Source organism: Sinocyclocheilus rhinocerous, unplaced genomic scaffold (assembly GCF_001515625.1).
Source record: "Sinocyclocheilus rhinocerous isolate Xijiao unplaced genomic scaffold, SAMN03320098_v1.1 scaffold963, whole genome shotgun sequence".
NCBI lineage: Eukaryota > Metazoa > Chordata > Actinopteri > Cypriniformes > Cyprinidae > Sinocyclocheilus > Sinocyclocheilus rhinocerous.
The window spans coordinates 934,163-950,202 of NW_015638949.1; the positions used below are offsets into that span (position 1 = coordinate 934,163).

General features: G+C 36.8%; 3 protein-coding genes across 3 annotated transcripts in view; all 3 read left to right on the top strand.

The window, feature by feature from the left end:
* Positions 1-7,411, top strand: part of LOC107750271 (metabotropic glutamate receptor 2-like) — a 41,512-nt gene extending 34,101 nt beyond the window's left edge. Inside the window, exons 5-8 of the mRNA XM_016565581.1 lie at positions 171-886; positions 2,058-3,121; positions 5,898-6,075; positions 7,099-7,411. Coding sequence (XP_016421067.1) covers positions 171-886; positions 2,058-3,121; positions 5,898-6,075; positions 7,099-7,172 — 2,032 coding nt within the window. The 3' untranslated portion in view covers positions 7,173-7,411. The remainder of the gene's footprint in view (positions 1-170; positions 887-2,057; positions 3,122-5,897; positions 6,076-7,098) is intronic.
* A 319-nt stretch (positions 7,412-7,730) lies between these two features.
* On the top strand, positions 7,731-12,209 carry LOC107750280 (poly [ADP-ribose] polymerase 3-like). Its single transcript, XM_016565595.1, has 11 exons — positions 7,731-7,783; positions 8,486-8,677; positions 8,798-8,923; positions 9,034-9,213; positions 9,335-9,476; positions 9,812-10,032; positions 10,274-10,429; positions 10,821-10,901; positions 11,177-11,354; positions 11,549-11,692; positions 11,815-12,209. The coding sequence occupies exons 2-11, from the start codon at positions 8,498-8,500 to the stop codon at positions 11,988-11,990; spliced, it is 1,584 nt and encodes a 527-aa protein (XP_016421081.1). The 5' UTR covers positions 7,731-7,783; positions 8,486-8,497; the 3' UTR covers positions 11,991-12,209.
* A 1,969-nt stretch (positions 12,210-14,178) lies between these two features.
* Positions 14,179-16,040, top strand: part of LOC107750281 (probable G-protein coupled receptor) — a 4,326-nt gene continuing 2,464 nt past the window's right edge. The window contains exons 1-2 of the mRNA XM_016565596.1: positions 14,179-14,466; positions 14,694-14,793. The gene's annotated coding sequence lies outside the window, so the exon portion shown is untranslated. The remainder of the gene's footprint in view (positions 14,467-14,693; positions 14,794-16,040) is intronic.

Sequence of the window (16,040 nt, forward strand, 5' to 3'; positions counted from 1 at the left end):
TGTTTCTGAAATGCTCAATACAATGTAATATATATATATATATATTTTCTGTTTAAATATATTTTAAAATGTAGCATTTATTTTAAAATGCAGCATTTATTTCAAATATAAATCTTTTGTAACATCGTCACTCTTAGTTATAAATTTAATGCATCCTTGCTGAATAAAAGTATCAAAGCCGTGGCTGAGATTCTGCGCTATTTCAACTGGACTTATGTCTCCACAGTTGCCTCAGAGGGCGATTACGGTGAGACGGGTATTGACGCCTTTCAGCAAGAGGCCCGGGCCTTGCAAATCTGCATTGCTACGTCCGCCAAGGTCAGTCGCTCCATGGACCCCTACAGTTATGAAGGAGTAATCAAATCTCTGTTGCAGAAATCCAATGCTAAAGTAGTAATCCTCTTCACCAGAAGTGAAGATGCAAGAGAGCTCCTGGTTGCAGCAAAGCGAATGAACGTCTCCTTCATCTGGGTGGCCAGTGATGGTTGGGGGGCACAGGAGAGTGTGGTGAGAGGGAGTGAGAGTGTTGCAGATGGAGCTTTTACCATTGAGCTTGCATCTTATCCAATCCCTGAATTCGCAACATACTTCACAAACCTCAATCCTTATAATAACACACGTAACCCCTGGTTCAGAGAGTTCTGGGAAAATCACTTTCAGTGCAGTCTGCATGATATTAATTGTGGGAAACATTCTCTCCGGGATGGCAAATTCGAGCAGGAGTCCAAGATCATGTTTGTGGTGAATGCTGTCTACGCTATGGCCCATGCCCATCATAACATGAGACAAGCAGTGTGCGCAAACACCACCAAACTCTGCAGTGCCATGAAACCAGTCAATGGAAAAAAGCTGTACAAGGACTACATCCTGAAGACAAAATTTGATGGTGAGTTATAGCTTCAAAAGTTTTATTTTATATATTCTGTCATTATTTACTCACCTTTGTGTTGTTCTAATTCCATAGAGTTTTCTAGCTTTCATGGAAACCAAATGATGGTTCATGTTGCGAAATGCTCACACTGTTCATTTTCAAAAGCAGGTGCCCCAAAAGGACTAAAAAAACCCATAAAACTCATAAAAGTGGTCCATATGACTTTTGCCATATTTTCCAAGTTTTCTAAAGCAATACATCAATTCTTCGCTTTGTGCGAAGAACGGACTAAAATGTTATGTTATTAACCAAAATCTTCCATTATAGTGAACAGATCTAGTAAACATCATAGTAAACTATATATATACTGTATATTGAAGGATATACCTGTAAATAAAAAGCCCTAATATTTGAACTTTTTTTTTTTGGTTTATTTAACCATATTTATGGATGGAATCTTGGGATATCTATTCATATTCACCCCAAGAAAGAAAGTTTATATTTGCACTCATCCAGTAGTTTATCTCAAAGTAAACACCAGTTGAGCAGTATATCTATGTCTGTTCTTTATTAAGTCAAAGAAATCAATTTGAAAGATAAATGGATCTAGGAAGTTTCCCTCAGGGGAAAACTGCTGCTGTAAAATAGATTACACTAATGCATGAATGCAACATATGACCTGCGTACAGTCTAAGTGTTTTATTACATGCATTAGCCTCATTAGCCCCATGCTAAATTCTGAATGATTTAAACAAGTACAAGCAGGGATGTATAATCAATGTTTGTGTCGAGTGGTCATTTGGTTGTATTAGGGAACTAATGGAAGTCTGTCAGTTTCCTATATTCTTTATCTATTTTAAAATCTTTTTGCCATCTGACTGCTTTTTCATGATGTTCTTCCAAGAATGCCAAATTACATCATAGAAACCAGGCGATGTATCAACCTCCCGACCTCAATTATGTAAATGTACCATTCGCACCTGAGTCCAGTGCATCTACAAACCTAATGAGAAATGTGCCGGGCAGGATGCTGAAGCAAGTAGGGCGGACTTACCTAAGAAGGTCTTTCTGGGTTGTAAATTTTTCTGCCTACAAAGAAAAACACTTTGCTGCTGTAAAATATCTATTCATCTGTTGCCAAGAATGTAAATAAATTATGTTTATCATTTGCACTTTGTGTCTGCAGCTCCATTTCGCCCAGCTGATACAGATAACATTGTTCTCTTTGATGCTTATGGAGACAGTCTGGGCCGATACAACATCTTCCATTATCACAAAGAGAATGACGAGTACGTCTATAGGAAAGTGGGATACTGGGCCCAGGATTTAAGTCTGAACACAAGTCTGATTCCTTGGGAAAGCCAAGTGGTGCCCACGTCCCAGTGCAGCGACCCATGTAGGAAAAACGAAATTAAGAGCATGCAGCCTGGTGACGTCTGCTGTTGGATTTGCATTCCCTGCCAGCCCTACCAGTACCTTCTGGATGAATTCACCTGTGCGGATTGTAGCTTTGGACAGTGGCCTTTGGACAATCTCACAAGGTGTTACAACTTACCCGAGGAGTACATTCATTGGGAGGATGCTTGGGCTATTGGGCCGGTCACCATAGCTTGCCTTGGCATGCTCTGCACACTCTTTGTCATTGGCCTCTTCTTAAAGAACAATGAGACGCCGGTGGTGAAAGCTAGTGGACGTGAGCTCTCCTATATTCTTCTCATAGGTGTCCTACTTTGCTATTGCATGACCTTCATCTACATCAGCAAACCCTCTGCCGTAGTGTGCACATTACGGCGGCTCGGCCTGGGAACTTCCTTCGCCGTTTGCTACTCTGCGTTGCTGACCAAGACCAATCGCATTGCTCGGATTTTCAACGGCGTTAAAGATGGTGCTCAAAGGCCGAGGTTCATCAGTCCAGCTTCACAGGTGGCCATCTGTGCTGCTCTCATTTCCTGTCAGCTCCTGGTTGTGGTGGTCTGGCTTCTGGTTGAGACTCCTGGGGTGAGAAAGGAGGTCAGTCCTGAAAGAAGAGACGTGGTGACATTGAAGTGCAACAGCAAGGACTCTAGCATGCTGATGTCTTTAACCTACAACTGTGTCCTCATCATCTTCTGTAACTTTTACGCCTTTAAGACTCGAAAGTGCCCAGAGAACTTCAATGAAGCCAAGTTCATCGGCTTCACCATGTACACCACGTGCATAATCTGGCTGGCTTTCCAGCCAATCTTCTATGTTACTGCCAGTGACTATAGGGTAAGTAAATTAGAACAGTGCAATGCAGCAATACATGCCATTTCCTCACCAACAACACTCAATAGCTTGTCAGCTTCTTTCAATGAAAATAACCTCTAAATCAGAGCTTTATGTTAGAGTCAAAGTGAAATGTCATTTGCAACCTATTTTACTTCCATAATGAGTGCAACAGGATATTCAGCAGGAAAGAATTGTAGAAAAGTGGCTTCGTTCATTTACTGGATTGTGAGAAGTGTTGTAGAACAGTATGGGGTCAGGTGGTTTGGAGGAGAAAGGTTGAAACTAAGAGGGATTTGTAAAGTCAGCCCAAGAAAGGAAAGTCCTTTTAGAAGTGGAGTCAATTATATAATAATAATAATAATACAATTGTTTTTCAAAAAAATATTTTGAGCACCAAACCAGCATATTAGAATAATTTGAAGAATGCAGTAATGGCTGCTGAAAATTCAGCTTTAAACATCTTACTAGATGTGCATACATATTATCATTGCACAATAAGACCAGGAGCATGTCAAAAACAATCATTTAGATTTTTTTGTTCACTCTAAAGATGATATCATAGTGGAGTTTTGGCTATGCTCCCTCAATGTTGTTAATGAATGCTTTGCCTGAGTGTTCTGTATAACAATGTGATTTCTTTAAGAAGTAAATCATGTGCCGAGGGGATATTACCGGCTCTCCTCTGGGAATATATATCAGAGGGGCTGTTTCAAATCACACTGCACACACAATGACAGCATGGAATATTTTTCATCATTTCGATAATGAGCTTCTCTTATAACCCTTAATCGGTTTCCTACAACTGACTTTGAGTTGGAGAGCTTGCCTGATTGATTTTTTTTTTTTATGTTACCGTACCTACCAAATCAGATGGCAGATAGAGAAATCTTTTTGATCACCTGTCTTTTGCACTGATGAAAGGAGAAACTCACATGTGGCTCAAAAGCTGTTCAATGTAGGGCAAAGAAAGTGGGGATATTTCATCCTAGCAAATGACTAGCCTATGAAAACATGCTATTCAATTGGTCAAGTACCTCGGGATTACAAAGAAATCAAAAGAAAAATATCTTAATGTTTATTTTCAATTCAAATTATTATCTAACATTGTTATTAATATTTGGTTGGTTAAAATTGCACTGTAGTGAAAATTGTGAATCAAAGCATTCCAGTGCAGCACAAATTTTTGCAATATAATTTTATATAGTAATATGTCCAAAATAGTCTAACATCACAGTACTGGTAAAGACAGTCAGCACTGCTGGTCAAACAGCTACTGTATAATGTATTTGGATGCTCTAGTGAGCAAAAAGAAGGATAGAAACATGATCCAGAGATGTTAATGGCTGTAGGGGGCTTCTGCAAGTGTTGGTTCTACATCATCTATCAAGACTAGAAAGAACACAGACAAAAAGAGACAAAAAGGCATCTGGAGAGATGTCCAAAATAGTCTGACATCACAGTACTGGTAAAGACAGTCAGCACTGCTGGTAAAACAGCCACTGTATAATGTATTTGGATGCTCTAGTGAGGAAAAAAGAAGGATAGAAACATGATCGAGAGATGTTAATGGCTGTAGGGGGCTTCTGCAAGTGTTGGTTCTACATCATCTATCAAGACTAGAAAGAATACAGACAAAAAGAGACAAAAAGGCATCGGGAGAGAAAAGGGAATCTCCTTGAGTTCTGATTGGACGGGATGTAATTCTCTGTTCAGGGTTTCTGCGTTTTGTATTTGTGTGTGTGTGTGTGAGAGTGTGAGGTGATGTGTTAGAGCATGGGAGGATGATGCCCAGAACTATTTCCATTTGCAATTGGGTACTTGCCAGTGCGTTTGTTTGTGTAGTTACCAGAGTCGCTTCAGATACCAGTCTTTCACTCTTGAGATATTTTGTTAAAGAACACTCTTTAACAACAAAGAACTATAGAAGTGTGATATTCTATATGAAAATTGCATGTTTAGGAAGACAAGACCAAGTCTTGCTGGGAAAGGATATAAGACCTTGTCTAGCACAGCTCTCCTCTGCATTATTTAAAAGCACTTTGGTTTATTCTGACACATTGCCGCTCTCACATAAACACATTTAAATCTAACATACTGGAAAAAATAAAGAATGAGCGACTCTTTGTTCATTTGGCATTGAGAAGAAAACTCTTGCAATTATTTAACAAGGTCGTATTGAAGTTTCTCCAATCTGCGACCCTGAGAGGGCTGTTAACCGGAATGTTTTGTGATCCAGTTCAGATCAAAACAAGCAGTAGTTAGCTGTTTATACTCAGAATTAAAAAAAAGAAACCTTTGTGTAATGAAAATCCTCTTGTTGCCCAACTCGAAGAGCATAGCAATGCCAAGGCCGTGGGGTTTGTTGCAAACCCCAGGGAATGCACATACTGTTAAAAATGTATAGCTTGACTGCACATCGATTTTGATAAAAACATCTGCCAGATTAAATGTACAACGATACAAGCAAACATCTCAGCCAAAACAGTGAAAATCTTAGAAATAGTTCCTGTTGATTCACCCCCTCTCTCATCAAAATGTTATTAGTATGCATGAGATTGCTCAGACACGGCACACACACCTGCTTTGTACATGGATTCATCCTCTTAAGATACATCTTCAGCCGCATAGGCTTTGGCAACACTTTGGAATTGAGTTCAATGGAAAAATAAATTCAATCCATGTTAACATCCTTGACGAATATGAATCAGCCAGTCAGGTGGTATCACTGTGTAAATGTAAAGGTGGTGTAATCACTTTTTTGTGTCTACTCTCTCAGGTACAGACCACTACCATGTGCATCTCTGTGAGTCTGAGCGGTTCAGTGGTGCTGGGCTGCCTCTTCGCTCCCAAGATCCACATCATCCTCTTTCAGCCTCAGAAGAACGTCACCACGCTCAGAGTGGCCACCACTCGATTCAGTGTGACCACTGGCCCTGGCTCCAGCTTCTCTCAAAGTACAGTATTATTTACTATCTCTGTCTTCTATCTCTATCAGAATCATCAATATAATCAACAGCAGCTGTTTAAATCAAAAATATGGATTAACTGTTGTCACCCATATTAAAAAATATGGTTTGCCAATGTCTGAACCACCATCAGAAATGAAAGATATTGATCAAAAAATTCAGTACTGTATGATGGCGAAGTAATATTGGAAAATAAACATAAAGTATAATTGATTCTGTGAGTGCAGGTATTTGGCTTTATTGCGTTGCACTGATACTACTGCAGCATACTGTATTGGAATCTGACAAAATGGTTCAATAACATATTTCACCCTCCCCCCCAAATAAATAAATAAATTAGTATTATAATATAAAACTTTTTTTTTGCATTATGATACAATTATTCTCATTACCATAATGCAAAAATACTCATTCTCAATAATGTACTATGAAAATAATAATTATATATTTTTAAATGGAAAAAAAGTATTTGTGGTTTTAATCAATTAAAAAATATACCACAGGGATTTATGCTGTATTGTAGTAATAAAAATGTAAGGGGAACTGAGAATAAAGAAAATTACAAAAAAAAAAAAAAAAAAAGCAGTGTACTAATTTGTTCCCTCATTTTAATTAAATCAAAACAAGGAACAAATTAATACAAAGTGGCCATGATTTACTAAAACAAGGGAAATGAATTGATAAGTCACTGGAACATATTCTTAATTCAAGGCTACGATTTAATTAAAACTAAGAAACAAATTAATAAAATCAGTGAAGGAATTCATTACCATCTCAGATGTGTAATATTTTTCTAATAATTTAACGGCACGTTGTCAATTATTCCACACACACACACACACACACACACATATATTTGTCAGCATGTTATGTGCAGGGCTCTGAATTAAAGAAAAAAATTATGATTTAATGAGATTCACCAAAATACTTGAAACCATATATTGAATGGCAATGGTAATACACTGTGATTTGCAGTTTACAATATCTTTGTTATTAATAATGTCTTTACAGCCTCGGCCTCCAACATTGTGCCTACAGTATGTAATGGCAGAGAGGTAGTGGACTCAACAACATCCTCACTCTGAGAAACAGGATTCCTGTTTGTTTGCCAAAAGCGGTATACAGATAAATCTTATCTTCACTAGTCATGAAATCAAGTGTTTGCTAATGTTGAGGAGGCTATTCAGAATTTTAAAAATGCCTGTTATGTTGTTCTCAACGTGCTGTGAGTACAATATCTCATTTTGTTTCTCTCTCTCTTTCTCTCTCTGGCTAGTTAGATAATATCAGTGGGATGCCAGTTTAAACTCTGTATACCTGTTCTTTTTATGGAAACCATAATAAAGTATTGTTTGAGATATGGAGTTAAAATGTAGTAAATCTGTTTAAAGTATTATATACAAGATGTTTTAAATGTAGATTTATGGTGATTCTGGTTTGTGCTTTCTTGTAATTTATGTAAATAAAATGTGTTTTATATGAATACAAGCTCTCCTGTTTGAGGTTTTATAGTACTGCAGTAACTATGGTATTTTGACGTAAACAGTTACTGAGTAAATGTTTGATTTCTGAACGCCTGGGCAACGAAGGGGTGTGAGGTTGACGTAAACTCGCTCAGAAACACGGAAGTCAGGCTGCAGACAGTCCCGAAGTGAGAGAGTGAATCTGCAAACTTGGACAGCACGGACACTAGCAGGTCAGTATCATTTCGTATGACTAATAATAAAATCGCCAGTCATTTTTATCAGTCATATTGCACTGTAGACTATATGTTGCTACAGGTATGTAATGCTACAGCTGCAGGTGTGCATAAAGAACACTCAGTTTAGCTCCAAGCTTTGCGTTAACAACATAGCACCTGACTCGCCGCGATTATGAACACGATTTCACATATATGACATTTTATGTTTATTCGTGAACATATTTGTCAGTTAGCAAATGTTTTCATTGTTGACTAGACACACCCCCGTGGATAGGCTGCGAGGAAGATCTACGTCACTTACAGTAAACTCCAGCATCTGTCTCCAGCACATGTCTCAGCAGTACTGTGTTGATTTATTATTAGCAATCTTTTGAAATTTGATATCATACCATTGAAACTTTTTATCAAACGGGATGGTTGCTGTTGATTAGAAACAGGAATAAAGAAATCAATATTTGGATTTTTTTTTTTTTTTTTACAAATTCCCAGTTGTTCATTATAGAAGTTACACGTGCATTACAAAAAGCTTCTCAAAGGTGAAATGTTTAGTTGTGATATTGCAATGAAAAACTACTTAAGATTTCCATTTATAAAATGTATTTTAGAAATTTTGAGATAAATATGAACGGGACATGAGTCATGACACTATACCATATAAACATACCAAATATAAACATTATGATTAATTATGAACAGAGAGGAAAGAGGATGGCGCCTAAGAGAAGGGCAACATCAAGCACCAAAGGTGGAGGGAAGAAGGTTAAGGAGGAGCCTGAAGCTGTCCCGAAGGACAAGTTCACTTCTGCCAAAGAGGCTCTGAAGGCAACAGGTCCACAGGTGAAGGGCACGAGGAACCCAGACATCTTCTGTCGTCTATCAAATGCTGAGGTGAGACTGAACAAGTAATTCAATTGCAAATTAGTAATGCAAATGTAAAAAGTAATGCAAATTATTACTCAAATTACTGCTTGCCCTGAATCACAAAAAAGTTTTGATCTAAACATACAGGTTCACGAAGATTACGACTGTATGTTGAACCAAACCAACATTGGAAACAACAATAACAAATTCTATGTAATCCAAATCTTAGTGTCTGGAGGAGAGTACTATTGTTGGACAAGATGGGGCAGAGTGGTAAGTTAGTTTCTTTTGTTTGTCAATCATATATATCACAACATGATGTGCAAAAATGGTCTTGTAGCATCTAATGGATGACTTATTTTTGCTATCTTTCACTGTTTCAGGGAGAGTCAGGCCGAATCAATTTAGCCGGTCCATCTACCGCTGATGTAGCCATTAAGAGTTTTGAAAAGAAATTCGAAGAGAAGACAAAAAATAATTGGAGCGATCGAGAAAACTTTGTCTCGCATTCTGGGAAGTACACATTGATAGAGGTAGATTGCGACCAGGATGCAGAAGTGAAGGTATTAAGCCTGTTTGTCTTTTTTTTTTATTATTATTCATTTATTACATCCTTGATTGAACCTTGAAGTTTTCAAAAGAATAACACATTTGACCATTTCTAATATTTTGTGTTTCATGCAGGTGGACACTGTAGATGGTGGAGATGTCAAGGTGAAAAGTGAACAAGTTCTGCCTTGTACATTGGATGAGGCAACTCAAAGACTCATTCGATTAATCTTCGACAACGACATGTTCAAAGAAGCCATGACCAGCATGAACTTGGGTTAGTTTATCATGATATAGCATTGAATCGTTGAATGGACTGTAAGTCCCAGTTCTTCTGTTCCTTTCAATAGCCATGTTATTGTGGTTCTTTTTGATAGCTGAGAAAAATAAGTTATGTCTTTTAAAACTCTATGAAGACTGCAGTTCACTCAGGGATTCATTTCCCATTTTACATGTATTTCTGAAAGCCACAGGGGAGTTTTGGCAGTGTGATTGTGAACTGAAGATGGAACTTTTTGCTGCCTTTTTGATTCCTATCTACCACTTGTCTGTAACATTGAATAAGATCAATTTTTATGGAGGAGTTTCATGTTTCGCACATTTCTCTGTCAGATATTAAGAAGATGCCCTTGGGGAAACTCAGCAAGCAACAGATAGCCAAAGGCTTTGAGGCTTTGGAGGAGATTGAAGCTGCAATAAAGAAGGGGGAACGGAACAAGTTAGAAGAACTCACCAACAAATTCTTCACCATAATTCCTCATAACTTTGGCCGAAACAGACCCCCAGTCATCTCTGATGATTCTGTCCTTCAGGGCAAAAAAGAGATGCTTTTGGTGAGATTCACAGCAGTTAATGTGTACCGAGTTTGATGAAATAGTGGCTAGTTGTCACACTTTTTACTGTATTTCTCAGACAGGGTTATTGGTTAGTCAAATCATACATAGGCCAAAAAAGTATTGGCTACAAAAAACACATCGATCTTGTGTATTAGATGAATGAGCAATGTAAAGTGCTTTGCCATCTGGATAAGAATTACCAAAATCCAAATTTCCCTAATATGCTTGTATCTTGTAGGTTCTTGCAGACATTGAGGTTGCCCAGAGTCTTAAAGCTGAATCCGAGAAAGCCAAAGAAGAGATGAAGGACATGGTGCCTCATCCAGTTGACCAAAATTACCAGTCTCTAAAATGCAAGCTAAGCTTAATGAATAAGAAGTCAAAGGAATTTAAGGTTTCCATGCACAGAAATCTATACAGCCTGAGTCTACAATGGGGAATCTGGGATTCAAAATCTAATTTTAATCTGGAAATAAAATATATATATTTTTTAAATTATGCATTGCATATTATTAGCATAATACTGATCAGTTTAAAGAAGTTTAATTAGCAAGATTTTTAGTACGTGTTGACTACAGAATATGACCTAGTAATATTGCAAAACTATATATCTTTTTTCAATTGTCAACTTTTTATAAATTTCAGTTTATTTCCAGATTTAAATTAAAAATTACTGAATACATTAATACATATTAAACACATTGTGAATGATGTTATAAAAGTAATTGATCTTGAGTTGTGGTTTGAAATGCAGTGCAGCACTCAAAAATGTTTTCCCTCTTAAGATTATTGAGAAGTACTTGAATGCCACTGGAAGAAAAGGACTCACTTTGGTGGATGTCTGGGAAGTTGAGAGAGATACAGAGGTGAATAGTATTGCGTAAATCAAGTTTAAAGCATAGTAAGCGTTATTAAAGTAAACAGTAAAACTGTAACTACAAAAAATCTTACTCTTTAAATGCATTGTAGTGTTTTTCTATTTGGACTCCTTTTAGATGCCCATTAGATTCCTAATTTCATTTCATACCAGCAGTAAGCATTTGGCCTCAGTGGGTGTTCTGAATTCTGTTCATTACTGAGTCTTCTTCTCCTAATGAAATCCTTTGTGTGTGTGTGCATGTGTGCATTTGTTTGTGTATAGGCTGAGCGTTTCAGGGAAAATTATGCATTGGAGAACCGGAAGCTGCTTTGGCATGGAACAAATGTGGCAGTGGTCGCAGCTATTCTGAAGAGCGGCCTTCGCATTATGCCCCATTCTGGTGGACGTGTGGGCAGGGGAATCTATTTTGCCTCTGAAAACATCAAATCTGCTGGCTATGGTGAGGAATGGGACTTTGTTTGCATCAGTATAGACTTCAAATGAAAAAGCACAATATAAACACATGTAGTTTAATTAGATACAACAAGGCAACACAGTGGCCAGGATTGCTTGGTAATGTGGTAGACATTACTAATAGGCACTTTTATTTATCTCTGAAATGATGTTTTTTTTCTTTTCTTTTTGTGTTTTCAGTGCATCCATCCAACAACACTGGCATCATGTTTCTAAATGAAGTTGCTTTGGGAAAAGAGTACACCATCACACAGGATTATCCCAGCCTAAGGAAGGCTCCCGCTGGCTATGACAGCGTAGTTGCACGCGGAAGCCATGAACCAGGTTTTTCCAGATGCAATCATTCCTCATTTCTCTTTTTATGCATGTACAGTATGTTAAATTCGGCATAACATTAGCTTGTTGACAATGTCTTAAATCTCTTATTTTTTTCTTTTCTTGTTCAGATCCTTCAAAAGATGTCTTCATTGAGTTTGATGGTAAAAAGGTGGCAGTTCCTCAGGGAAAAGCTATAAAACAACAGCAGTACCAGGGAAGTTCCTTCTTCAACAGTGAGTACCTCATCTATGAGGAAAGCCAGTGTCGCATTCGATACCTCCTGGAATTGAAGTTCGGTTACTAGAGCTGATTTGAAAACCTGGAACTATACAGTTATACATATATAGCCACTTATAAATGTCACTTCTGTTACGTGGTTTCACCCTTATAAAGCATTGAATATTTAGTTATAATCATTGTTATTTAATAATAATATTGTTATTATTAACAACACTATTGTTATTTTGTTAAGTTGAATGCTAAATTATGATTTTTGTGTTGTAGTAATGCAGTTCAGCAATGTTAATTTGACAGTACCTCTATCTATTGAGTCGGAAAGTCTAATAAATATTTCATCACTACATTACATCTTTATTATGTACTGTAAACTTACAGTATGTTTGCTCATTTTGCCAATCTCTCAGAGTGAGGTTTGAATGTCTTCCTATCATTACTCTTCTGTAACTGGCATGTTATTCATATTAGAAACATAACTGCAGGCTTCTGTACTGTCATAAAAAAAAAAGTATATGTTCACTTTTAAACATTTGAAAAAAAAAAAATGCTGAATCAATGTTCAATTTGATAAAAATAACAACAATTTAAAAGGGCCAAAATTAAGAGCGATTAAAGATTTTTATTTGAAAGCTTATTTGGATTTTTCCCCCCGAAATTAAATACTCTTATTTTACACAGAATAAGAGTATTTAACAAAATACGTCTAAAGTATGATTAAAGCCAAATTGTCTAATTAAAGCCATAATTAATCATAATTTCTTTAAAAGGATATTTTTTCTAAAATTAATATTTCTTTCAGTTGTTCCTTATTCAAGTTGAATTTACTCTAATTCATGCAGTTATGTGCATGCAAGCTGCTCAAACATTGCTGACAAGCACGAGTTATGAAGGATGTATAATGCTAATATAGCCCTTTATAGACATTTTTGTTTAGTCAGATGTTTGGCTTTATCAAACATTTGTTTAAATCTCTTTATACAATTATATTGCACTACAAAGGCAATAGATATATGTCCATTGTTTTTTTTTTCTGATATGTTATGGTGAGCTTTGGAGTAAAGTTGTATTGTAAATGTTAATGTGGGTTAATCTGAACATAATAAATAATTATATATAAATAATTATGTACTTGCACTGTTATGTTCTCCTCATGACCAGTAGATGTCACTTTTCAAACTACATTTTTATACATCTATCTATGATTCTATTCCATGAGATCCACAGCTCTGTATCAATGCAATCAGTAAAACTGTTTACAATGGTTTTAGTTAGATTTTTGTTATATTAATGAATCCTTTACTAGACTTTATATGATCATTTATAATCACTCAGTATATTAAGATGAAGTGGACAGCACTACAATGATGGTCTTAGCTCACATTCATCACATATGCCTACTTAATACAACATATAGAATTATGCAGCATTATACTGCTTTATAGACATGCCTGCATATTGAATAACCTTTTAATCCAAATGCACTTTTTAACATTTTGACATAGAGATTTCAATTTCTAGTAAGCATACATGAACCAAACATTTGTAAACTATGTTGTAGAATTTAGAAAACTATTTGTGTTTACATTCTGTTTACTTCATATTGTATAAATATACACATTTCCAACCTACTTGGTTTTTACATTAATGTGTTTTTGGGGCAGCTTGTCTCCCCAACATATGAAAGTGAAAGTGACGTGACATGTGGCCAAATATGGTGACCCATACTCGGAATTAGTGCTCTGCATTTATCCCATCCAAAGTGCACACACACAGCAGTGAACACACACACACCGTGAACACACACCCGGAGCAGTGGAGCTTGTTATATGGAATAACAAGCAGCCGCAGAGAGGAATCAATGTCTTCTCTCTGCTTTGAAAATTTGCTGAAACTGACCATGTATAATAAACTAACTGAAAAATCAACTAAATACCAATGATTATTACAAAATATGGTCTTTCTTTCTGTAAAAACATAAATAAATAAATAAATCCAAACATTGATTTTTTTTTGTGGAATGGTCTATTGAATGATTTTTGAATGATCCAGGATATCTTCTATAAGATATAGCATACATGTAGGGTTACAGAATTCACTAAATGAATGAATGAATAAAAAATTATTAACAAATTAATTAGGTAATAATTAGGTTCCACGAGGAAACAATAAATAATATGTTGATGCATTTGTTTTTGTGTGAATGCCAATATATTTGAAAAATGTCATTTAAACTAAGAGCATGTATCATCCTCACAAGTGCTAAATGAATGAATGAATGAAGGAATGGTTTGGTCAAGCTACAATGGACCATTAAAATATCTTCTTGTTTAAGGGTGTGCAGTAGGACCCAGGGGATGACTGCCTCTCTGGAGGACAGAGGAGTATGTGTCTGTTTGAAAGAGGAAGAAAAAAAATCACAGAGACACAATGTGTGACAGTCACAGCCCTTCACAGCACCGGACACAGTGTGGAAGAGCATCCTGACGGACACCGGCCTGAGTGGTGTGAATACTGATCACCACCACTGGAAACAGGAAGAGCAGGTGGGACCATATCGTTTCTACTTCACCTGGGTTTTGTTAGATGGAAAGGGCAGCATAGGGACACCTGTATGAACTTCGCTCCTTGGAGCCGGGGCTTTCCTGGATGATAATACTTTTAAGGGATCGTGATACACTTTGGTTGTTCTCCACTGAAATCACCTGAGATGTTGAGTGTTGAAACACTGGCCTCCTGTGGGATTGCGCTGCACTTGTTTTAATGTCTGCAGGAGGAAAGTTTCCACACGTGTGAAAAATGTCCAGATGTTCATATCTCAAGTCTGATTGGAGATTTATCAAAAAAAGCAAAGAAGTCCCTGAAGTTGACAGGTAAGAAAAATCACATTGCCTCTTTCACAGTCAGTTATGAATGTTGTGTGTGAGGATAATTCAGAACAGCGGAGCACATCCTGACATGACAGCAGGTCATTTATTTTAATTCAATGGAAAATGTGTTTTTCGAATTTCCAGTGAAGTGAGAAAAAAATTCATGTGAGGGTCTGTGGGTCGGGGAGGGGAGGGGACGGGTCAGTGCGTAGGGTGGGTGTTTTGCGGGAAGGCCGCGGCACACAATCAGGTATGACTCATGTGACTCCCACTAACAAAAATAAAATCAACAATAACAAAGATCATGTTGTCCTCTGACTTCATTGATCCCTGAAGGTCAACAACCCATTTGTGCAAAAACATATTATGCTCCTGTTGGGTGAAAGTAATCTGTTAGTTGCCAACAAGGAAGGGGCAGGATGTTGTTCTGTCCTCATTATCATATAGAGAGACCTGGTGAGTGGGTGGAAACAAAAATAGGGGTGATTTTCCATGAAGGCTTAAGTAAAAGGAAATTGACACTATGGTTCTGGGAATTATCTGAAACCGTACAGAGGTGGTCGACAATTTAAAGAAACCATGCACTTTCTTAGAGAGATGATTTCCCATATGCATTCGGGACTTATTCATTAACTATGTATGAGGGAATTTCCTTTTCATTTGCACTCAAGTGTTTATTGATAACAAATGTTCTGATAATAAATGCATGTTTAGTTTGACATGAAGGGGATTTCTCTCTCTCTCTCTGTCTCTCTCTCGCTTAATGATGAGTGATGGAGGCGTCACAAATTTACATAACTAATCATTATGACTATGAAACCTATCTATCTATCTATCTATCTATCTATCTATATATTTACAGTGCACAGCATAAATGAGTACACCCCCTCTGATTAAATATAAAAGATGTATTTTCTTAATGATCACTAATATAATTCATAGAAATATGGCAAAATTGAAATGTATTAAACATATTCTTAATAAAAACAGAGAAATACATGCCATTAATATCTGTAAAATAAGAAACTTAGCCAATTTTTGTTTGAATGAAGGATTGCAGAATTGAGTACAACCTAGATTTAATTCAACCAAGTGTAATATTCTAGAACTTAATATGTCCTCCATAACTCTAAGTACACTGCTCTGACACTTCTTGGCACTGAGTGTACAAGTTCATGACAAATTTTCACATCTGTGCTGTTTAACTCCTGGAGGACGACCTCCTTAAATGCCCTGGTCTTTAATGGGGA

Bases quoted from the DNA above. Each gene is read 5' to 3' on its own strand.
- LOC107750280 (XM_016565595.1), top strand. From the start codon at position 8,498: ATGGCGCCTAAGAGAAGGGCAACATCAAGCACCAAAGGTGGAGGGAAG. The intron at 10,033-10,273 runs GTGAGATTCACA...TGTATCTTGTAG, and splicing joins GCAAAAAAGAGATGCTTTTG to GTTCTTGCAGACATTGAGGT. The intron at 11,693-11,814 runs GTTTTTCCAGAT...TTTCTTGTTCAG, and splicing joins ACGCGGAAGCCATGAACCAG to ATCCTTCAAAAGATGTCTTC.